Source organism: Nannobrachium achirus (genome assembly GCF_963921795.1).
Source record: "Nannobrachium achirus genome assembly, chromosome: 21".
Classification (NCBI taxonomy): domain Eukaryota; kingdom Metazoa; phylum Chordata; class Actinopteri; order Myctophiformes; family Myctophidae; genus Nannobrachium; species Nannobrachium achirus.
The window spans coordinates 27,781,609-27,806,033 of record NC_137828.1 but is presented as its reverse complement, the minus strand read 5'-3'; the positions used below and the strand labels follow the sequence as shown (position 1 = coordinate 27,806,033).

Below are 24,425 nucleotides of genomic sequence, written 5' to 3'. Positions count from 1 at the left end.
ATTTGAAACAAGCAGGAACTCTACAAAGTGAAAGGGACCAGTTAAAAATATCAACAAAAACAGAAGACAGTTGGTGAGCGCAGTGTTTCAAAGTGAAAGCAGAGACCTGGTCCGGGCCTGCTGCCTTCCTGCTATCCTGTTTAAGAAGCAGAGACTTTACTTCGTGCTCACTAACTACAAAAGGAGGGGGTGTAGTTAGTTCTGAACTAACTACAGCTGCACAGGGATAAACATCCATAGGCATGTCAAATCTACAATAAAATTCATTCAGTCTATCAGGAAGGAGGGGATCATCATCCGGGGTTCGATGTCTGCTTTTATACCCTGTGATGGTCTGCATCCCTTTCCAAACACCCATTAGTGTCTTTGGCTTGTAGCTTAGCCTGCAGACTGTCTTTATATTTGGCTTTAGCTTTTTTCACGGCTCGTTCAAAGTCATATCTGGCTGCTTTAGAAGCCTCTTTGTTGCCGCTCTTAAAGGCTTCGTTTTTCTTCAGACAAAGGATTTTAACCTCTTTACTGAACCAAGGTTTGTTATTGCTGTAAACAGTCACAGTCTTAGATGGAATACAAACACTTTCAGCGAAGTTAATGAAAGAGGTAACTGTATCAGCATACTCATCCAAGTCAGCACATGCGTCACGAAAAACAGACCAGTCAGTTAATTTGAGGCAGGCGCTTAGGCTCTCAGCAGCCTGGGGGGTCCGCTGTCTTACAGTCTTATAGCTCCGTTTGCAGGTCTTCAGCTGCTGACGGTACTGGGGAATAAGTAGGATAGAGTTATGGTCCGACAGACCGAGGGGGGCTCTCACCACGCCATGAAAAGCCTTAGGAATGGTGCTATAGCACTGATCAAGAGTTTTCTCACCTCTGGTGGCAACGTGGATCTGTTGTTTAAACTGGGGAAGCGACTTCCTCAGATTAACATGGTTCATATCTCCCATAATAAGAACGGCTGAGTTAGGGTTGGCGTTTTCCAACTCTGTGATGTGTGCAGCGAGCTGTCTGGCCGCTGACAAGGCTCCAGCCTGTGGGGGGATATACACGGCCACCAAAATAACAGAGGCGAATTCCCTCGGGAGATAGAAGGGTCTGCAGCGAATACTTAAAGTCTCGAGCTCTGGGGAACATGAACGGTGAAGAATTTTGGTGTCTGTGCACCATCCTTCTTTCACGTAAAAACAAACTCCCCCGCCGCTGTGTTTCAGCGAGTCCTCGGTGCGGTCCGCACGGTGAAGAGCGTAGTCCGGTAGTTCAACGGCTGTGTCGGGAATGCGCCCGTGCAGCCAGGTCTCCGTGAAGCAGAGCACGGAGCAGTCCGAGACATCACGCCTGGAGTTGATGAGAAAAGATAGTTCATCCATCTTGTTTGTCAGAGACCTGACGTTTGACAGGAGAATGCAGGGCAGCGGGCTGCGGAGTTTACGGCGACGAAGCCTAACCAAAACGCCGCCTCTCCTACCTCGCTTCCTCGGTGAAGCACTCCGGCGTTGTCCACTGCGGTCGTCATTGTTTGTCTCGCCCACGAAGTCACTGGACGAAAACAAAAGTTGCGGTGGGGGATACTGGAAGCTGTCCCTAATGTGTAACAGCTCAGTCCTCTCGTATTTTTGCAAACAGTCCACTCGCTCAGACGTAAAACATATAACAAACAAACAAACAAAGAGCAGCACAATGTCGCCATGCCCCGGGCATAACCATGCCCCCAGCGCCATCATTTCAGAAATACAACTTCCATAGTATAGCTTTAATCTCTGAATTAGTCATGGGTGTGTTTTGGGCATGCATTAGATCAATCAGAGTGCAGTCTTCCATTCTCTTTAGAAGAGCTAATGGAGACAATAAATTTTCTGCTAAGAAAAAATTGCATTCGACCATCTATGGCAGTGGTTCTCAAACTGTGGGTCGGATCTCCTCTTGTAGCCTAATGTCTTTTTGACTTTTCTCTAAAGCCCCTTTTCAACTGCAGCTTCATTGCTATGATAACTATAATACACTATAATAGATTATAACAGTGATTATATAACACAATAGAATCTATTATTATGTATTACAACTATATCCTGGAAAAGTCAGTGAGTGATCAGTCATCATGAAGTGTTAGGCCCTGTTTGGCCTCGCTCAGACCTACTCTGGATTGGATACTTTTTAGTACCACGTTTAGTACCACTTTCACACCACTCTACCCAGGTCCTTGTGGTGGAAAACCTGTCACAAGTGGGCGGTGTGGAGTTGTGTGGTGTTGGGCCATGTCAGTGGAAAAGGGGCTATTGTCCCTAGGATAGTACTGCCCCAGCAATGCTCTAGAGAAAAAATCTCACCTCATGTTAAGGCCAACAGCAGCCATCAGTGCACAGATGAGCCAAGTACTTTTGGTAATTATACAGCGTTGTCCTGAAAATGACAATTCCATCTGTTGTAAACTAGCAATGATACTTATGTGCTGCGCTTAGCGGAGAGTGTACGATAGGGCCATAGATGTGGGTCAAGTTGAAATGACTGAATAATTCAACAACAACCTCGTGGTAATTATGGCAGAGCGTTCACAGCCCACATTGGTGCAGTTAAACTCTGAACAAACTAAAAAGCCCCACTTGGACATACTTGGGAGTATTTATACAGGACGTTTAGTCCTGTATAAATACAGGACTAAACGACTAAATACAGCGACTAAACGACTAAATACAGCGCGGCACCGAGTGCCGCGCTGCGAGCTTGTAGATCTGCTATTTTTGAAAAATCGTGAAAACGTGTGCAAATTTTTCAAAGTTTTCAAAGCAAACTTTTGTAACTCAAATCTCTGCTTCTGGGGGGTCCCTGGAACAACATATTTTGAGATGGGGGGTCTGCAGCCAAATACCTGTAATCTTGGGGGTCCTTGACATGAAAAAAGTTTGAGAACCACTGATTTAGAGGAAGGATTTAGAAGTCGGTACAAAGATATTCAAAGACCTGCACACATTTTCACGACTTTTCAAAAATAGCAGATCTACAAGCTCACAGCGCGGCACTCGGTGCCGCGCTGTGAGCTTGTATATCTGCTATTTTTCAATAGTTAAAGCACAAAATAATGGTTGAAGTTGTTCAAATCTAACGCGGCTTGGGCGCGTTCCAGGTGTTTGGCGGTTAAACGAAACATTTTATTCTCCTTTAAGTGCTCTGGAGAGAGGAAGTGATCAAAAGAACCTTGTCAGCAAAACATTGGGTCGACGATTTGCACTGGGAGCAACAATTGATTTCTGCAAATGAAAACAGACAAGGCCGTGCGTCCCTACCTCGGTTCAACAGCGTAAAAACCTAACCTCATCTTTAATCGAAACTGACTGCGCTGGAGATAACTTCAATCGCCTAATGAAAGCTGTTGTTTCAGAAGAAAAAGGCTTAGACACGTCGAAGCAATTACAAGGTCACTGTAGGGGGGGAAAGGGAAGAATTGCTAACTAGTACGGGTGTATCGATACATTTTAATAGCGATTTGATACATATCACGATACATGGTTGACGTTACGATACATTGACGATATTGGTTCATTCATGGCGATACGATGCGATTCGATTCAATGATTTAAAATCGATATAGTAACTATTTAGCAAAGACATTAAATCTGTGGATAGTGCAGGTTTTTAAGGGAAACATGTATTATTATGGATATAAATAAGTAAACAGTGATTATCTGCCAAATACATGGAAATTGTATATTGACAAACCTGCACCTTGATATGAACCCAGAGATTACACACATTTATCGATAGACCAGTGTAGCTATATATGGAAAGGAAAAGTAATTAAACCCCTCCTTTTAATTTGTCTTCTTAAAATGCTAAATACAATGCACAAGTAGGTAGTATCGATACAATCGATTCTTTGCACTGCCGATTCGATTCGATACAAAATAAAACGATACGATTCGATTTTAGCTGTTTTTAAAACATTATAAAAATTATATTTCGATACAGTTACTATATCGTTACACTCCTACTAAGTAGTACTCCACTGTGCCACTCCACTTTAGGGGCAGCATAGCTGAATGGTTAGGGAGCCCACCTGGGGAACCAGAGCCCCTGGCTGTCCCTGGTTCAATTCCAGGCCAGGGTAGCAATGTGGATGTGTGTCCCTGAGCAAGACTCCTAACCCCTTATTGCTCACACGCTCCTTGTGGGCAGCGAATCAGCTGGGTTGGGCTGAAAATACTGAATTTCCCCCTCGGGAGGAAGTAGGTAACTATTATTATTATTCCACTTAATAACAAAATAGGCTAGAAAGAAAGCTGTTCCTGGATCAGTTCAGTACCTGGGGTGTTGAGCAGTCTGGACATGAGTCAGATATAAGACTGTTCCTGGATCAGTTCAGTACCTGGGGTGTTGAGCAGTCTGGACATGAGTCAGATATAAGACTGTTCCTGGATCAGTTCAGTACCTGGGGTGTTGAGCAGTCTGGACATGCGGCAGATATAAAACTGTTCCTGGATCAGTTCAGTACCTGGGGTGTTGAGCAGTCTGGACATGCGGCAGCTGTAGGAGATGAACTGCTGACAGTGTTCTGCACTGGTGGTGATGGCCGTCACCTTGGAAACACAAAGAATGAAAAGATTCTCATGTAATCATGAGAATGCTCATGTGTTGAGCAGACCGGTGAGAAAGAACAGCTCCTTAAGAAGGGAACAATGCGTACCATGTTTTTGTAAACGCAGTTCCCAGAGAGAGACAGAAAAAGAAAGACAGACAGAGAAGTGGAAGACAAAGTCTTTCTTCACGTCAGGGAAGTGCAGAGAATGTTAGAGAGGCAGGGGCTGACATTTCTAAAAGGGCCTTTTGGTGGAAATATTGAAAATAGCAGACCTCCAAGCTCATACCTGTGACGCGTTGTGAGCTCGGTACTTGATACCACACTAAACCAAGCATAATCAAATGAATACTGGAAATGTGGCATAACTGCATGGATTTCCACACAGAAAGGACAATTATTTCAACATACGATGCTGTATTCACGTTCAGGAGAGTTTGGACAAGGCAATTCTCTTGAATGCTCCCTTCAGGTATGTCATGGAAAGAGGGCATTTGCATTTCTTTCACCATAGTGAAAACTGCATTCATGGTCTGAAGAAGGCACTTTTTACAGACGGGTAAAAGGGCAGGGGCTCAACAATTCCAAGTGCTTGTCAGGGTGGGGGTCCCCAGTTCAAATGTGTTTATTTTGGGGGTCACGGCCTAAAAAGGTTTGAGAACCCCTGGTATAGAGCATTAACAAATTCATCCACCAGGGGCATTGACAACTCATTCTTATGACTTCCTATCTGGCCAAGCTTTATAAACTATATTCTTTAAAGAGAAAACAATACAAAAATAAAAATAAGCGGATATTCGACTTCGGTGACTTCGGTCGAATAGTGATTTGATATTCGAATATTCGAATATTCGAGTATTTGGTGAATGCCCTAGCGTGCGTGCGTTACTGTAGGCCTACCTGTTCCATGGAGGTACTGTAGTTGACCTGTATGACGGTGCGTCTCTCTCTGCTGGAGCCATGAGTCACTGTGGTCTGAGCTGGAAGGTTGTTCATCACTGTGGTCCACACCTTGTCCTCTACACACACACACACACACACACACACACACACACACACACACACACACACACACACACACACACACACACACACACACACACACACACACACACACACACACACACACACACACACACACACACACACACACAAACACACACACACACACACAGGTTTGCAATTGCTACTTTGTGGGGACATTACACATAGTCTACTATCTTTGTGGGGACATTCCATTCATTTTGAACCCTAACCCTAACCCTTAACCTAACCCCTAAACACCTTGTGGGGACCTATTAATAAGTACCCACAAGGTATTGTGCAAGGATTGTACTATCTTTGTGGGGACATGAGGTCCCCACAAAGTAGTAATTCCCTGTCCACACACACACACACACACACACACACACACAGGGCCGACTGGGAGAAATGCGGCCCTGAGCGAAGTTCCACCCCCCCCCCCCCCCCCCCCCCCACCGCCGCCGAGCGCGGCCGCGATTGTTTTTACTTGGACGCGCGTGTGCGCAAACGATTTGCTGTGGCTGTGCATCTATAAATGCTATGGAATTATGCAGCAACTCTACCTCTAAAACGGTAAGACAGAAGCATGTTTATTCTGCTGCTTTTATTGTACACGGCCACAAAGCAGACTCCTGCAGAATGAATGCAATAGCTGAATGGGACCATGTATTTACTTCACTAGGCTATCAATCAGACACAAGATCGTCATGTTGTCAGATGAGGGGATTCCTCATAACTTTGTAGAACATTACCCTGGCCCTACCTCGCGCAGATATGATGCTCTCTCTCTCAACTCTCTCATAAGTAAGTAACGGAAGGGAAGGGAACGCTGAATCAAGTTGTAGGATCCCGTGTCTCAAGACTAGATACAGTAAATCCCATAGCCTGAAGGGACAGTCAGCTGTTTCACTGGTTGTTGCTGGTTGTCAGGGAGATATCACAGCCAATCGGTTGACAGGCTCTGTCTCTGTCCTGCAGATTGCGGTGTTTGTGTGAAGATTTAATATGAAAACAAAACTAAATCAATTAACCAAGCCTAGCGCGGGGCCCTTGCAGGTGCGGGGCCCTGTGCGACCGCACCGTTCGCTCTACCCTAGAATCGGCCCTGCACACACACACACACACACACACACACACACACACACACACACACACACACACACACACACACACACACACACACACACACACACACACACACACACACACACACACACACACCCACACACACACACACACACACACACACACACACACACACACACACACACACACACACACTCAAAGTCTCAATAGTAGTATAGTATTGAAGCGTCCTTTTGAACCAGTTAATCTATTTTAAAAGGTCTCCACTGTTCACCATGTGTCCGCAAATATTTTCAATATGGACACTACACTTCTAAGAAAAATAAATAAATTGCTAAGCCATACTGGGGGGGAAGAAAATTGCTAAGCCATACTGGAAAAAAAAAAAAAAAAAAAAAGGCTTTTCAATGGAACAGTGTACCGTGGATGCTTTATTAAGTTATTCTGAATCTGCAATAGTTTTTTTTTCTACAAAGTAAACGAACTTAAAGTCTTCTGTCAGAACTCTAGGTATAGATAACTCCCCATTCAAAATGTTAGAAGTTGTCCTGTCCATAAATCATGCTCTAATTTGCATTTTGGGGATATTTTTTACAATAATAACATATGCACGTGTTCTAGACATTCTAATGATCACGAAAAACAATATTACAGGCATGTTACTTATGTTTTAGTGAGGAATAGCTTCAGTTAAAAAGTGAGATGTTGTTCGTCCAGACGCTGGAATTTCAACTTCTCTGGGAGGTGTGAATGTCAGCCTCTGTGGGGGGTATTTATATGCAAATATCGTGGCCAATGGCATTGTAATACTAAACAATAGGATTTAATGGTGATGTTAATGTGAAAAAAGAACAGGAAAACTAATTATAACATTCTAGCGTCTGCTAAATGCCTAAACTGTAAACTGTAAACTGGGTGGGACTCTCTGGGCCACAGTAGCCTGTGATTGGGCTACTAGGTTGGTATTCAGATGATGCACAAGCCAGTGGGCCAATCATATGATGTCTCTCTGCTCTGTGGGGCCGGTGCTACTGAAAGATTGGCCCTCTCCACTTGGCAACTATTTGGGGGCCCACTTGCAATATGTTCACAGGCCAGGCAGTGGGGCCCCGGCAGGGACGTGCTGGGCCCCTGATTCAGCCCGGGAAAAAGAAATGCAGAGGCCCTCATTGCATGCTATAGGGAGAGAGATCTCTCTCTATAGAGCTGCTGCTGCTACTCAAAGATTTGCCATTTCAGATCATGACAAGTGACAAGCCAGTGGGCCAATTACATGAGTTATATTTCGTCGATGTCGGGTGGAAACCTTGTATGTCCAAAACCGTTTGTTTTGTATTTATCATTTAAAAAATGGTTTAAACTAGTGAAAACAGCAGATCTACAAGCACACAACGCCTCGCGGTGCGAGGCGTTGTGTGCTTGCAGATCTGCTGTTTTCACTACTTTTGTACGACGGCCTTGTATGATGAAGCATGACTTGGAGATACAAGGTTTCTGCCCGACAGTGACAATTTACTTTGTTGGCCGCCCAGCCCCAAAATGGAACGAAGGCCGACATTTTATTTTGATTTTTTTCCTAATGGCCGGCCTGGACCGGCCGGGAATGAACCGGCCGTTCGGGAGTTGTCCCGCTTTTCCCAATGGCCAGCACGTCCCTGGGCACACAGGTGAGAACTACTGCTCCAGTCCATTCACACATCACATAGCTCAGGAATTCACACAGAGCAGTGGTTCTCAAACTTGGGGTCGGGATCCCAAGTGGGGTCCCCAAATTATTTTGTGGGGTCCCCAGATGATTAGCTTAACCCTTTCCAAGCCACGGGGAGCCCCTTAATATTAAAACCGTACTATATCGGACTTCCTAGGGGGGGAGGGGCAGCCAATCGTCTTTTCCCGTACTTTCCCGTATTTACCTAAAAAAATGAATTTCATCCGAAAATCGGCGATCGTCTAACCTTCCCTAGTCACCACTCGTCCATCGGTGGCTCGTGGTTGCTCTGACATGAACAGAAGTGACTCTCATGGCTTTTCCTTCTTCAGCCTTCCTTCCTCCCACCCACTTGTTGTTTGGACGTTAGCACTAGCAGAGCTGGAGTGCTAGGTGCTAGGCTATCCAAAGTGGACACATCGACTGTTCAGTCACTCCTGGACTATATGCATGGATCGTTATGCGCGCGGATCGCGCACGCGAAACGCACGGGGAGATCGATGCTCGGCCAAAACCACCACTCTATCCCAACGGAGATCGAGAAAATCACGGTGAGCTAATGACCTGGGGGAAAAAAAAGAAAAAACAACGGCGCTGTCCAAGAAGGAGGGGCGGCGGGCTCATGTTTATAAACATAATATTATGTCTCAGATCACAATACAGTAATAGAAATTTCACGGCTAATCTACCAACCACCATTCTATTTCGGACGGCAAAGTGTTAATGTAATTGTTTTCCCCTCACTCAACGGTAAACAAACACAGAGTATAAGTGTATACAGGGTATCTGCACATTTATAAAGTGACAAGTTAAGGACTTTCAAGACCATTTTAAAATCAAACTGATCAAACTGTCAAATATTGAGTAAGCAAGAGGCGAAAATTGTGAAAAAAAAGACGATCTACAAGCTTGTACAGTAGATATTTATCTGTGGAACCGAGACACATTAAATGTAATAGCCTACCTACAATTCCAAGTGCTTGTCAGGGTGGGGGGTCCCCAGTTCAAGTATGTTTATTTTGGGGTTCACGGCCTAAAAAGTTTTGAGAACCCCTGACACGGAGTTCAGCAGGGTTCCCCAATTAGTTTCCCCCAAGGGCATAATTATGTCTAGGGTACCAAGCCAAGCCGAGGGCCACAACATTGCAGGAGGCGACGGCGGCGTTCCTGCTACTCCAGCGACAGTTCAGATATCGTCGTTGTCGGGTTGTCGGGTTGTATGTCCAAAACCGTTCATTTTGAATGTATAATTTTTTAAATGATTTAAACTAGTGAAAACAGCCGATATACAAGCACACAACGCCTCGCGGTGCGAGGCGTTGTGTGCTTGTAGATCTGCATGTTTTCACTACTCTTGTGCGACGGCCTTGTATGATTTGCGAAAGAACGTACAAATTTGGAGATACGAGATTTCCAGCAGACAACGAAGATATACTAGTGTTGTTGCTGCTCTTATACCACCATTATTACTGGGGTTGGTGTGGGCCAGACAGTAGCCCCCCCGCGGGCCGCAAATGGCCCGCGGGCCGCCTATTGGGGAACCCTGGAGTACAGGTTCAGCTCCTATGCTAAGACTCTCAGTCATTCTCTGTATCTCTGTAGAATTCTAGAAGTGCGTGCATGCGTCATTCAGGGTGACGAAAGGTTCAACCAATAAAGTTCAGTGACATTTCATTAAGACTCCCAGCTTTGCTCTGTCCATTCTTACCTGTCCAGATGATTCCCAATATTTCTCTGCGTGTGTGCATGTGCGTGCGTTGTGCGTGCGTGTGCATGTGCGTGCGTTGAACTTACACATTTGAATACAGTAAGAGAGCATTATGTCAGTGGCCGTAGCTGTGTTGTCATGGAAACCGTCGACAGGCTACAAGAGGCCAGTCTCTGAGGTGAAGAAGCACGCACGCACGTAGGCACGCACGCATGCGCGCACATACGTAGGCACGCACGCACGCACGCACGCACGCACGCACGCACGCACGCACGCACGCACGCACGCACGCACGCACGCACGCACGCACGCACACACACACACACACACACACACACACACACACACACACACACACACACACACACACACACACACACACACACACACACACACACACACACACACACACACACACACACACACACCTGTCATGTTGCAGTTGACTCTGAAGGGTCCGAGGGGTCCACTGCCATCAGGGTCAATCCAGTAGGAGTCAGAGGACCTGCCCAGGTGTTTATAGGCCTCACAGGACGACTCATATATGGCTGAGAGAGAGAGAGAGAGAGAGAGAGAGAGAGAGAGAGACAGAGAGAGAGAGAGAGAGAGAGAGACAGAGAGAGAGAGAGAGAGAGAGAGAGAGACAGAGACAGAGACAGAGAGAGAGAGAGAGAGAGAGAGAGAGAGAGAGAGAGAGAGACAGACAGACAGACAGACAGACAGACAGACAGACAGACAGACAGACAGACAGACAGACAGACAGACAGACAGACAGACAGACAGACAGACAGACAGACAGACAGAGATTATAATGAGACTTAAAGGCCTGCTGGCGGGCCCTAGAGCAGGGGTTTTCAAAGTGGGTGACGGGGCACCCTGGGGTGCCGCGACGGCAGTCCAGGGGTGCTGGGTTAGGGTTAGTACTTAGTACTCTGTACTTAGTCTGCTGAAATGAGTTAATAAACTTGACCTTTCACTCTGTACTTAGTAAGTACAGAGTGAAAGGTCGAGTTTATTAAGTATTGACGGTTCAAGTGGTTAATTATCTGAGAGCACAAATTAACTGTCAAACAATGAAACTATATGGAATCTATGAAAAGGTTGTGGGGGGTTCCCTGCTTCATCTCTCTCTCAACTAAGGGGTCCTTGGCCTGTAAACGTTAAGACCCCTGCTCTAAAAAAAAAAAAAAAGTTTATGGGCCCCAAGGTTCTGTCTTCAGTCAGGATGCCTGGTATAGTGAAACTGTACCGACCTCAACCGCAAAGCATTGCAGAGGACCAGGAGGACAGCCGAACGAATCATCCAAGACATTATGATGGATGTTGTGACAGTAAAGTTTGCAGGATCATCAAAACAGTGGCTGAATACTGCATCAAGCCACTTATAGAAACTGTATGGGGTTCTCACAAAAGCCTGCCTGAGTAGACATCAAAAGGACCCCACACATGTTTGAAGGTGAAATATTCCTTTAACTGCAGGCAGTAACACTGAAGGACATCAACTGCATGTGCATGTGTGTGTGTGTGTGTGTGTGTGTGTGTGTGCGTGCGTGCGTGCGTGCGTGCGTGCGTGCGTGCGCTTATGTGCATTTACGTTTCATATTTCCTTCGTGTTTCTCTCTTTCTAAATGTCAATACACTGTCACGAACTCACGATTCAATTCCTCCATTTGAAGGACAGAAGATTCATTACATTGTGGAACACTGAAATAGTATCACTGAAGTAACATCATCACTGTCCTCGACTGCTTTATTTGATTTATTTCTGCAATAGAGATGTGATTGTCAGTCTCCATTCTGTCAAGCAGAGGTGCACTGACATCTATCTGACTGACAACGCATCTAATCTCATCTAAAAATCCCTTTCTCTCTCTCTCTCATTGCATCCACAGACCATGTCTGTCCTATTGCTGTACTTTATTGACATAAATAAAGTAAGTCCATCCATAGCCTATAGCGCTATGGATGGACTGTCTCTTTTTGACGTGAGTGCTAGAACCGAAGCAGCACGCTCAGAGACGCTATCCTTTACAGATGAACAGGGTACAAGTATCGTTCTACCGCAGTCACTATTTCGTGACTGCATTCAATCCTCATCGCCATGCACCACCACTCTCACAAGAGAGCTAGAAGACCAAAAAAAAACTTGAACAAAGATATCACTGGCACTCTATTACTCTCTCTGAATATTGGCGAGAGAAACGGATCCCCAGAGGTCCCCTTCCTTCGGGATGGACGACAAGCAATTCATGCAGCAGTGGGAACAGGTTCTCAACAATGCTCATTGGACCTTATACTCCTGACCATCCAGAAAACCAAACTGGAGAAAGAAAAAGTGAGTCTCAACGTCATCAAACTCGAGAACCAACTTAAGGACACAGTTGACTCCGACGCTCTCAATGACATCACAACGAAAATCACAACATCGCTGTCGGGGTTTGTTAAAGATCTCCAAACCTACAAAGTGAAAAAGTTTTCCCGTGACACCGATGACTACGTTGAAGGCACCGTATATGACTGGAATGGAAAAAGAAAACCGTTCCAAACAAAACAACGACCAGCTGCTCCCAGAAACATACGAGAGCCGCTATCTACAGCCAGCGAGAGGGAATCATCTGACGACGGAGATGACGCACACGCCCATAAAAGGGCATCGAAACCTCCTTTTTTGTTCAACGCCCGAGCCAAAAGAGAAAGATGCGGAGGGGGACGCGGGGTAGGAGAGCCCCCACCACGCCGATCCCCACGCAACAGAATGTGATAAATCTCACAGACCACTGTCTCACCGAGGCTGAAAAGAACATCTTAGGCAAAGGGCTGTCTTTCGCCCCAACGAACACAACAGACTCTTTCTCTCTCAAGGTAGACACTTTCAAATTCACTCGCATACCACTTAAAACATTTCTTTTCTAAACCAAACAGTACTAACAATGATGTAATGTGTAGTAACAAAGACACTGTTATAAATGATCCGGCTCTGATTGATCCTGTTGATAGAGAAGTCACTCCTTTTAAAAAGAAGTCCTCTTTTTTACCCAATTATAACCTGAACTCTTCCATTGTCACCTTTGGTCACCTAGTAGACAGAGACTTGGCCAAATTATGCCAAACAAACAAAATTAGAACTTCTAATCTGACCAAAAGTGAAATGGAAGCTCTTCATGAGCTAGAATCTAGAAAAGACATAATCATACGCCCGGCAGACAAAGGGGGCGCTGTGGTAGTGATGAGTCTTGAAAAATACGATCTGGGGATCAAATCCCAGTTGACCAATACTGACCACTATGTCTTCCTACCTTCTAACCATATTACCAACATTACAACTAAGATAGATTCTTTTATTGATGTCTCTCACAAAAGAGGGTATATAACTGACAAAGAGAAACAATTTTTGTCAAAAGACCACCCTGTTAGTCCTGTGTTCTATGGTGTGCCCAAAGTACATAAATCTAGCATTGATCCACCCCTTCGACCTATTGTTTCCTCCATAGGTAGTATAACATAACCCCTGTCCCAATATGTTGACCATTTTTTAAGAAACCATGTTCAAGCTTTGCCGTCATACCTGGGTGACACAACAGATGTCCTCAACATCATGACAAACTTGAAATGTAATAATGATTTCATACTAGCCACCCTGGATGTACAGAGCCTATATTAGACCCTCCAGAAAAACGCGGGCAAAAATCCTTGATTATGCGGGCTAAAATCCTTGATTTTGCGGGCAAAAATCCTTGATTATGCGGTGAATTATGCGGGGTTTTTATGTGAATTTATGCGATGACAATGCGAAACTATGCGAAATATGCGGGAACTTGTGAAAGTTGCGATTAAATGCAAAATTATGCGAAATATGCGGGAACTTAAAAAACATATTATAGCCTATATACAGTATATATAATAAAAATTGATAACTATTAATTAAACCACTTTAATATACAGTACACTGGCTATTTGGAAATAGACAATCTACAAGCTCACAACATCACTAAAGAGACATGTGTATATCTGCTATTTTCAAAGTAGTCAAAACACAAATTTAAGGGTCCTTGAGTGAATTAAGAAATGCAAAACAGACTTTTGACTGCCTTTCATTATTTTCAAGGCAAAAAAGCAAACCTCTGTCAAATATCTGCAATTTAATTACCTTAATAGGCTACATCAAGGCAAAAATAATTACCCTATGTCCTATGTGATTGCTAAGGATACAGCTCACTGCTAAAGCAAAACTCTGGTTTATTTATGTGGTTTTGCTCTCTCTAAAGGGATTTAAGGGATTAAAATGTTATGCATTCAATTGCTATTCCTATCCATCCATGGAATACTGCGTGCTACTTTTTTCGGAGAGGTGCTCGTTTGCTTTGAACGGCAACAACGCAACGTTTCAAACGGAGTACAATGGAGACCTCAAAACAAGTAGGATAAACTTTAATTTGTCGTTTCTTGAAGTTTGAGGACCGAGGAAGAGTGTGTTATGCCTGCATCTCTCTCTCTGTCTGCCTGCAGAACTCCCGGTGCAGCGTGCACGCAATTGCACGGCACACACACACACACACACACACACACACACACACACACACACACACACACACACACACACACACACACACACACACACACACACACACACACACACACACACACACACACACACACACACACACACACACAGAGAGAGAGAGAGAGAGAGAGGAGCCACAGGTTTCACAGCGCATCGTTGTTTTGCCTCTGTTTTGTGTCTGAACGTGATTGAACGGTGAAGCGATGACTTTATACTTTTATGCGAAAAAATGCGGGGATTGTGAAATCAAGCGATGCCTGCATATTTCGCATATTTTCCGCGGAAATATGCGTAATATGCGGTGAATATGCGGGGATTGTGAAATCATGCAAGCCCCCGCATAATCAGCGGCATTTATTGATTATTGCGGGAAATTCTGCGATCGCATAATCGCGTTTTTCTGGAGGGTCTACTATATACCTGTATTCCCCATGACGTAGGCCTTACAGCTATTTCACATTTTCTGGGTAAACGCCCTATGAACATCCTACCTCCCTCCACTTTTCTTGTGGAAATGGCAGAAATTATTCTATCCAATAACTATTTCAAATAAGCTGGCAAATTCTATCTCCAGTCACAGGGAACCGCAATGGGTAGTGCGTTTGCTCCATCCTATGCCTGTCTCACCATGGGCCTCTGGGAAGAGAAATATATTTACAACCCTCAGAACAATATGTTTCATCATAAAATCGCCCTATGGCGTAGATACATAGATGATGTTCTATTGATTTGGACAGGAACGAAAGATGAACTTGACATTTTCCTCACATATGCTAACTCTACAACTAACTACCTGTCCTTCACTATGGAGTATGATACTAACACAATTGACTTCCTAGATCTCACCATCTTTAAAGAGGAGGATGGCAAACTAGGAACTACTTTATACAGAAAACCTCTCAGCAGGAACACCCTCCTTAAAGCTGACAGCAACCACTCAAAACGGCTTATAAGCAACATCCCCATTGGCCAAATCCTGCGGGTAAGAAGGAACTGCAGTTCCACCGTAGACTTTACTAAAAAAGCCACAGAGCTAACCCAACGATTTGCAGAAAGAGGCTATGCCAAAGCAGACCTCGATTCTGCATACGACAGAGCACTCAGCACTGATCGTGAAACTCTATTAAAAAAGAAATCTAAAAAATCTAAAAACAGACTCTGCTTCTCCACTCAATACACACCAGCAGCAGGCATGATCAAAAATACAATCATGAAACATTGGCATGTCTTACAGAGTGACCCTCATATGTCCAGTATTTGTTCTGACCCTCCTCTCTTCTGTTTCAGACGGAGTCGCAGCCTGAGAGACCGCCTGGTGCACTCTGACCTAACCCTCCCCTCCCCTTCATGGCTCCCCAAACCTCCTGAGGGATTTCATAAGTGTGGCAACTGCTCCCAATGCTCCAACTCCACTAACTCCAAATTCTTCACCCACCCCCGTACTGGCAAAAGGTTTAAAATCAAGTCCTTCATAAATTGTAACTCTACGCATGTAGTTTACCTACTTAAATGCCCTTGCGGCCTAGCATATGTAGGTCAAACAAAACGACCTCTCAAAATTAGAATCGGGGAGCACAAAACTGCTATACGTACAGGGAACCTAGAATATGCCATGGCCAGACATTACATCAAGGCCAAGCATGGCTCCCTGCAGCATCCCTAAAATTCTGGGGTATAGAAAATCCACCGCGAGGTGGAAATATAATTAAGAAATTGTTAACCAGAGAAGCATACTGGATACACACCCTTAACACTCTTGAGCCTACAGGCTTGAACGAAGAACTCAACCTATCATGTTGTATATAAGTTTCCTTTTTAACTCCCTTTCAGAGCAACCGCCAGGGGTCCCTCAGGCTGCTACACCTTTGCTGCTTGCCTTGTCGTCCTCCCCTTTAATAGGGGTTCCCATACCTTAACTAACTGTGCTGTTTGTCCATTGGCCATCTGGCCCTTTATGCAGTCTATTCCCAAACTCACTGTGTTTGGTCTTCTGCCCTATGTGTTTTTTGTGTTTTTAAAAAATATTTAAAAAAGTGTTTATACAAAAAAGGTTGTTTATACAAAATGCTTTTAACGTTTATTATCAAAACATGTACTTTGAACCTATAGGCCTTTGCACTGCAACAGATGTAATGTGTATCTTTGCTATTCAAATGACTATGTATGTAGCCCTTTGGGCACTATTTTCACCCTCCATGAAAAAAGATGTAGTCATTATTGCTGGCTTTCGGAGATTGGCTAATTGAAGGGCCAACCCCTGCTATCCATGTATAAAAGCCATTTTGTAGACGCTACATGCTATGACCTGACGAAGATGTATTGACATCGAAACGTTGTCACTCTTGCCTGTACCCTGTATTAATAAAAAAAGGCTCTAAAAGTCTGTGTTTGCTCCAGTGCGCTCCTTCTACATAAATAAAGTAATGTTTGTTTGTACTGTAGCTAATGTTCCGATGTTGACCACCACCAGCTGCACATACCGCAATATTGTTAGACAACCCAGCTACTCACTCATCTGTATTACTATTTAAACGCCATCCTAGCCTTTGCCATTCATGATTTTAAGGCAGTGGTTCTCACATTTTTAATTTGTCAATTTGTTTAGGGTGTTAAAAAGTCCTTAAATTGTCAATTTAGAAATGTGCAGATACCCTCTAAACACTTAAACTTTATGTTGGTTTGTTTACTGTTGAGTGACCCCCCCTGGGGGGTACTGACCCAGAGGTTGAGAACCACTGCTGTAACATGGAAATGTCAGTCACTTGTCTTATATTCGGCACCTTGGCTTAACCCTGTAAGACCCAAAAATAGAAATACTTGAACATTTTCTTTTACCTGTCAGATGGTGTTGTGTAGGAGTATTTTGGGGAGGAAAGTCTAATGTTTTATTTTTAAATAAATGTTTTTGTAAGGTTTTATAGCCATAAATCATAAATCATAAATCATGCTAATTTACTTAGTAGTCTGAGCTGCACCTGTGTCTCCTTCCACTCTGGATCCATTTGTATGCAGTCAATTAAATGAACACTGCGGATGGAGACTTTTACTGTGTGGGAGCGCATGATGCTGGCCTTGTACATTGACAGCGGAAGAAGCTGTCCGTCCTGTTCTCATCTTGTGTGTTTACAGTACATTGATTCTGCTGGATGTTGCGTCTAGGAAATTGTATTGCCTGCATCCAGACTTATATCACATCAGATTATAGATACTGAAGTCCGTCTGGGGCCAGTAAAAAACGTACAAGCAATCAATTTCTACACACTGGCGCTATTCAGCTGTGTGCCCCAAAAGCGTGCATGTTTTCAGTTCAAAATCCAGGGGATTTGACCTTCGGCCAGACAGGACTTTTACTTCTAGTTCACTACATCTCAGATCCAAATATTGTACTTTTACTCCACTACATTTATTTGAAAACTTGAGTTACTAGTTACTTTGCAGATATAAATTATAATATTATAAAACATGCATTAACCACTTTAGACCTATTTTATACCTCTGCTATTTGAAAATAGCAGATCTACAAGCTCACAACGCTTAGCATCGCAACGCATTGTGAGCTTGTAGATCTGCTATTTTCAAACATTTTGGTTCTTTTACTTTTGGTACTTTACATTTTGATGCCAATACTTTCATACTTTTACTCAAGTACATTTTTAATTCCAGACTTTTACTTGTAACAGAGTTCTACAATGCAGAATTTATACTTTTACTCAAGTAAAATATAATGTGAGTATTTTTTTCCACCACTGACGTCTAGGAAATTGTATTGCCTGCATCCAGACTTATATCACGCCAGATTATAGATACTAAAGTCTGTCTGGGGCCAGTAAAACATGTGTACAAGCAATCCATTTCCACACACTGGCGCTATTCAGCTGTGTGTCGTGAAGGTCACAGAGCATGCAGACCTTCGACCAGACAGGACTGAATGAAGGAGGGATTGGTTGTGAATAGAAAACTGAATCCACTATAAACCTGCAGGGCAAACGTGTGATTGAATGCTACGGATGAAGACATGGTCATCTAAACCAGGGGTTTTCAAAGTGGGTGACGGGGCACCCTGGGGTGCGGCGACGGCAGCAGTGTTGGGAAAGTTCAATTTCAAAACAAACTAGTTCAAGATCAAGTTCAAAACTTCTAAAATGAACACGTTCATTTCATAGTTCATAATTTTACATTTTGAACTAAAGTTCATGGTTCCTCAAAATGAACTAACTTAGTTCTTTTTCGTTCTTTTTTTAACCATAATATTTTTATACTTTTGGCTGTATCAAATGTATTTTTTTAGACGTTGCTGCAAGCTATTATTTGTCAAGATTATTGACACACCGCATATAGAACCACACAGCAATTATTTAATCCAACTTAATCTCTCGAGACAGCCTCAGAGAACGCTACGCTACTGAGTCTGTCATAGACGAAAATCACAGGAGGGATTTTGGGCGGAACCCAAGTCTGGAGACAGGCAGCGCTTTTGCCCAATCAAACATAGTGGGCGGGATCTAATGTGTGCGTCGACTATGCATTCCCCCTCACGATGGAAACAAACCATCTTTCAAGTTGTACACATATCTTGGGCAGCTAAATAAATCCCTCTGTAGTCTATATAGACAAGCGAATTGCCCCATTTAAATATTCATTGACCCACCCGGTTTTCCACACAATTTATGGGTTTCACATTGCCACTTTCAATTATTTGCACAATCAAAGAATGCTTTTGGAAATCGTTGTGCATAACAATAGAATTAAATGAAAGGAAGAATGGCATACAAACTACATTTGTTATTCTACAGTAAAGTGCAGCAATATATGAATTTAGATTAGTGTATTGTTATTATTAGTATAGAGTAAATGTAAACGTTGCAACTTCTAGTCTAAAAGACTCATGTATTAAATTATTATATTATAAAACATACATTAATTAACTAGCCCTATTTTATTCCTAGACAGGCTATTTAAAAATAGCTGATCTACAAGCTCACGTGTCGCATCTTATAGATCTGCTTTTTTCAAACATTTTCTACTTTTACTTTTAGTACTTTAAGTATATGTTGATGCCAATACTTGTGTACTTTTACTCAAGTACATTTTGAAACGGAATTTTACTTGGAACAGAGTATTTCTACATTGCAGTATTGATACTTTTACTTAAGTAAAATATTTGAGTACTTTTTACACCACTGATTACGATTGCACACTCTCTTTTGAGAAAGTAAAGCATAAATGTATAAAGCGCATGGCCAAAAACATGTACACTATCACTCGATTTCTTTTAAAGAATCCGCTCCGGCCGTTCGCTGTATTCATAGCATTGTTGGCAGGAGACCTACCTCAATGGCCCGTACTTCACGCATCACTCGAGGGCCTTCTGGGACGACTTCATTTTCCCCCACATCTTTTAGTGATAATTATTTTGACAATTTCTATGAACGTCTCCTGATTGTGGTTCCTGATTGTGCCTATACATCTTATCTTACCCATCATCAAGTTGTAGCTACACTGTACATTTTCGTTTCTGATATAAAGTAGGCTACTATAAAGCGAATTATTCATTGACCCACCATTTCAATCTAAATGGGTTTCACATTGAAAGTGGCATTCTTTGATTTTCACAAGCCATTGACACATTCCAACACAGCTTATTTAAATGCAGATCGCATGTAGTCTATGCTAAACAGTCACAACCTCTCATTAGCTTTTCAGTCTATCCATGTACAGTAAGCTTTATAATTATAGCTTCATACTAACATTAAATATTACCATAGGCATACACATTAAGCAACATTATCTGTGCATAGAACGATACATAACATTTGTTAATCAAACCAAATGTTTATTATACAGAGAGAATCATACACATTGTAAACTAGGGTGACCATACGCCCTCTTTTGCCCGGACATGTCCTCTTTTAGGGGGCTGTCCGGCCGGTCCGGGGGGGTTTTATAAATTCCTTCAAATGTCCGGGGTTTCGCGCATATCACGGTTTAAGCACGGACATTTACAATGCACGTTCAATGGTTCGTTTGGAAACACACTGTGAGAGGCGCTAACCCCGGAACGTGTATTATTCATACTACTCTCTGCCTGCGCTGCCTGCGAGCGATACCTCCCTCCCTCAGCCTGTCTCGCTTTCAGATCAGAGGCAGAGCAGAGCTCTGCAGCAGATCGCGCAGCGCAGAGCCAAACGAACTGCAAACGCTATTAATGCTCACTCCCTCAGCAACTGTGGTGAAGGAATCTTGCCTGCTACTCCCTCAATCCTGGTCTAAAAATGACGGGAGACGGCTCTACGGATGCGTATCGGCGAGGCGAAGGTGCTCGCGACGACCGCGGCTTTCAATCACTGATGAAATGCACAAACAGTGCGAGTGACCAACATTGAGAAGCAGAGCGTTCTGTCAGCAAAGCTGGTAGTCTTCTGTGTCCATTTATTTAGGCATTTACAAATAAAAGTTCTGCTTCAAGCCCATAACACTGCAAAGTAGCTTACAAGACAGTCTGTGCGAGGTGAGAGCTCTTCTGCTAACTAAATTGACAGAATCTTTTCTACAACCTTGTAAAGCAGAAGATACGGCGGTTTGAATAGTGGGCTACCTCTCTTTTATTTAATTACAAAGCTGAACGTTCATACAGGAGCCAAAAGGCATACTTTATCAGTGGATCTTTAGCCTATTAATAGATTTGTAAAGGGTCCAATTGGAACCCCCTCAAAATTGAATACATAATAGGCTATTAGTGGTATAGGGCATAATTGAGCGGTAAACTAGAAATAGAAAAAAAATTGGGGGAAAAACTATATGCCGGGTAGAGTGTCCTCTTTTTGGATTTTCAGAATATGGTCACCCTATGTAAACGTAGTATACAGTAGGCCTACATAAATGCAACGTAACTGTAGGGTTTATTCTATAAACAATACGGCTAACCATCATCAAATAAAATGAAAAAGAGTCTGTTATTGAGAGATTATTCTATAAATAAAAACGACCTGTTTATTTCATAGCATAACATCATCTTGTGTGACACAGGACAAGATATTGAAAAATAGCGTACAATCACTACTACACTTATTTGAACACCTTGGTTACATTCTGCATAATGGGTAGCCTACTTTGAGTACTACTTTCTGTTTTGGTACATTTTGATACCAATACTTTTATACTCAAGTACATTTTGAATACAAGACTTCCACTTACATGCAGTATTGCATGATACTTAAGTAAAGAATGCAAGTACTTTTCCCACTACTGCCTATTGCCTAAGCACGCTAGTATTAGTAAAATCACACATCACAGCTAGAAACTTGCTACAGGTGTCTTTTGTTATGTTAAAAAGACGGTTGTATGCTAACACGCTAGCTTACTGCAGTTAGCCAAGTTGTAATGTACACTATCATAACAACCCATATTGATTTAAAACATCAATCCACTGTATTGCAACACACAGTGACATCCGAGGCTATATAAACGTTTGCTTAATGTGGGTAAATTCGTCGTGTCTTGGTCACTGGTCAGTAGCAGATGGGGTCCTTGTTCATTCTCTCTGGGAAAGCAGGATACCAGGCTTTTTTCCAAATCCAGGCAGCAAAACAACTCGCCGTCGTCGCCGATCAAGTACTTCAAACAAATGTGCTGAAGAGGTTTTAATCGTTCAATATTGTGCAACTGAGAAACTCTTGTAAGCACGCTAGAAAACAGTTCCTCGTCCACAGTAGCATCCATGTTGCGTCGTTGTTGTTATTGTCTGTTGTGTTCCGTGTGTAGAGTAGCAGTTCCGCTATAGCAGTTTCGGGAGGGAACCAAACCAAGGAGCGGACCAGGCTTACAAGCGGAACCCGCCCCTTTTTCTCTCTAACCCAGAGTCAAAGGAAGAGAGACAGACCGATAGGTGTCGCACTTTCTTCTTTGACGATGGGTTCCCAGATTGAATCCAACTTAACATTGAGGTGCCCACAATATTTAGGTGCCCAGTGACCAGTCTCACCCATTGTGAAGGCAGACGTTTCTAACCGTCCGCCTTGGTTAAAATAGCTGATCTACAAGCTCGCGTTGTCTCGTGGATGTAATGCGTTGTGAGCTTGCAGATAAGTTATTTCGGCATGCAACACTCGTCATACGACGAAGCATAGTTAGGCTTGGGTGGGAGACGACGTAACGATGAGGAGACTCAGCGCTTCAAGTAAAGAGAAGCACACAGCTGCAGACAGCACCGCTCAGGCGCTCACATACTGTATCAACGTCTGCGAGCTTGCAGCTGGGCAATCTGAGTTCCCAGAAGTTCTTTTTCGGCAGCTGGGTGCTATATTGGAGCATATGTGAATGAATGTAAAGAAAGACGAGAGGACAGGCGACCGCGGAGGCGCGGACCGCCGCACGAACGGGGCGAACGAGCCGACGAGCGCCGTTCACGGACGTCAGAATGAACTGGTGTGAAGAGGCATTTCTACAACTGAATACCACAAAGACTAAAGATATGTGCATTGATTTTAGGCGATCACCACTTGCTCCCGAGAGTACTGTCATAAATGGTCAGATAGTGGAATTGGTGACCACCTATAAATATCTCGGTACCATTATCGACAATCGTTTGAAATTTGACTCTAACACTGAAATGCTGTGTAAGAAAGGTCAACAGCGCCTCTTCTGTTTAAGGAAGCTAGCCAAATTTCAGGTGGATAAGTCCTTGATGATTCTGTTCTATAGGGCTTTTATAGAGTCTGTAATTTCGTTTTCTATCATTTGCTGGTTTGGAAATCTTGGCATCAAACAGAAAAATGCCCTAAATGGGATTGTTAGGTGTGCTAGCAAGATTGTGGGGCAGACATTCAGCTGTCTGAGTCTCATATATGACGAGCAGGTGCTTAGGAAGGCATCTGCTATTAGAGCGGATAGCTTGCATCCTCTCAAATTTTTATATGAGCTACTGCCTTCTGGTCAATGGTTGGAGGCCCCTGTAGTTAAAAATAATAGGTATACATTTTCATTTGTCCCTACCTCTATCCGTGCGATCAATAACGGAACCAGGAGGAGGTAGTTGTTAGTTCTTATGGTTGGGTTGTTGTAACACTTACTTATATGTTAACTGGATTGTGATCATGTCTATGTCTATGTCCATGTGTCCCATGTATGTTTCACTGTGGTTTGAGAGCTTTTATCATTTGCTGTAATACAAATTGCCCAGCTTGGGACATAATAAACTGAACTTGAACTTGAACGCGTTCGACAATAACGTTCATCAAGCGGAAACAATGAGCGTTCAGTTCACGTTCGCCCAAAATATGAACGGGTACAACACTGAACGGAAATATTTTGTATCATTTTAAACTTGAAGTACAAAGTTATTTCCAGTCAGTTCTAACCAAAATGGCTATTATCTCAACGTTTTCTTCGCAACATAATCACTAAAATATCGTCACTGTCGGGCAGAAACCTTGTATCTCCAAGTTTCAAATGTGTACGTCTTTTGATAAAGCAAAGCCCTGCTTCATCATACAAGACTGTCGCACAAAACTAGAGAAAACAGCCGATCTACAAGCACACAATGTGTGCTTGTAGATCTGCTGTTTTCACTAGTTTAGTACATTTTATAGATGATAAATACAAAATGAACGGTTTTGGACATATAAGGTTTCCACCCGACAACGACGATATGCTATAAATATAAGGTGCTGGGAGTGAAAATTATAATGTAGGGGTGCCTCGGATTAAAATATATATTTATGGGGTGCCCTGAGACAAAAAAGTTTGGGAACCCCTGATCTAAACTACGGTTAAAGAT

At 43.2% G+C, this 24,425-nt stretch overlaps 1 protein-coding gene across 1 annotated transcript in view; it reads right to left on the bottom strand.

The window, feature by feature from the left end:
* The window catches only part of LOC308307179 (contactin-associated protein-like 2), a gene marked incomplete at its 5' end in the record, with an annotated part of 419,567 nt that overhangs the window by 134,396 nt on the left and 260,746 nt on the right, over nucleotides 1-24,425 (bottom strand). The window contains 3 exons of the mRNA XM_080752350.1: nucleotides 4,481-4,565; nucleotides 5,465-5,583; nucleotides 10,518-10,637. Of these exons, the coding sequence (XP_080608476.1) occupies nucleotides 4,481-4,565; nucleotides 5,465-5,583; nucleotides 10,518-10,637 (324 nt within the window). The remainder of the gene's footprint in view (nucleotides 1-4,480; nucleotides 4,566-5,464; nucleotides 5,584-10,517; nucleotides 10,638-24,425) is intronic.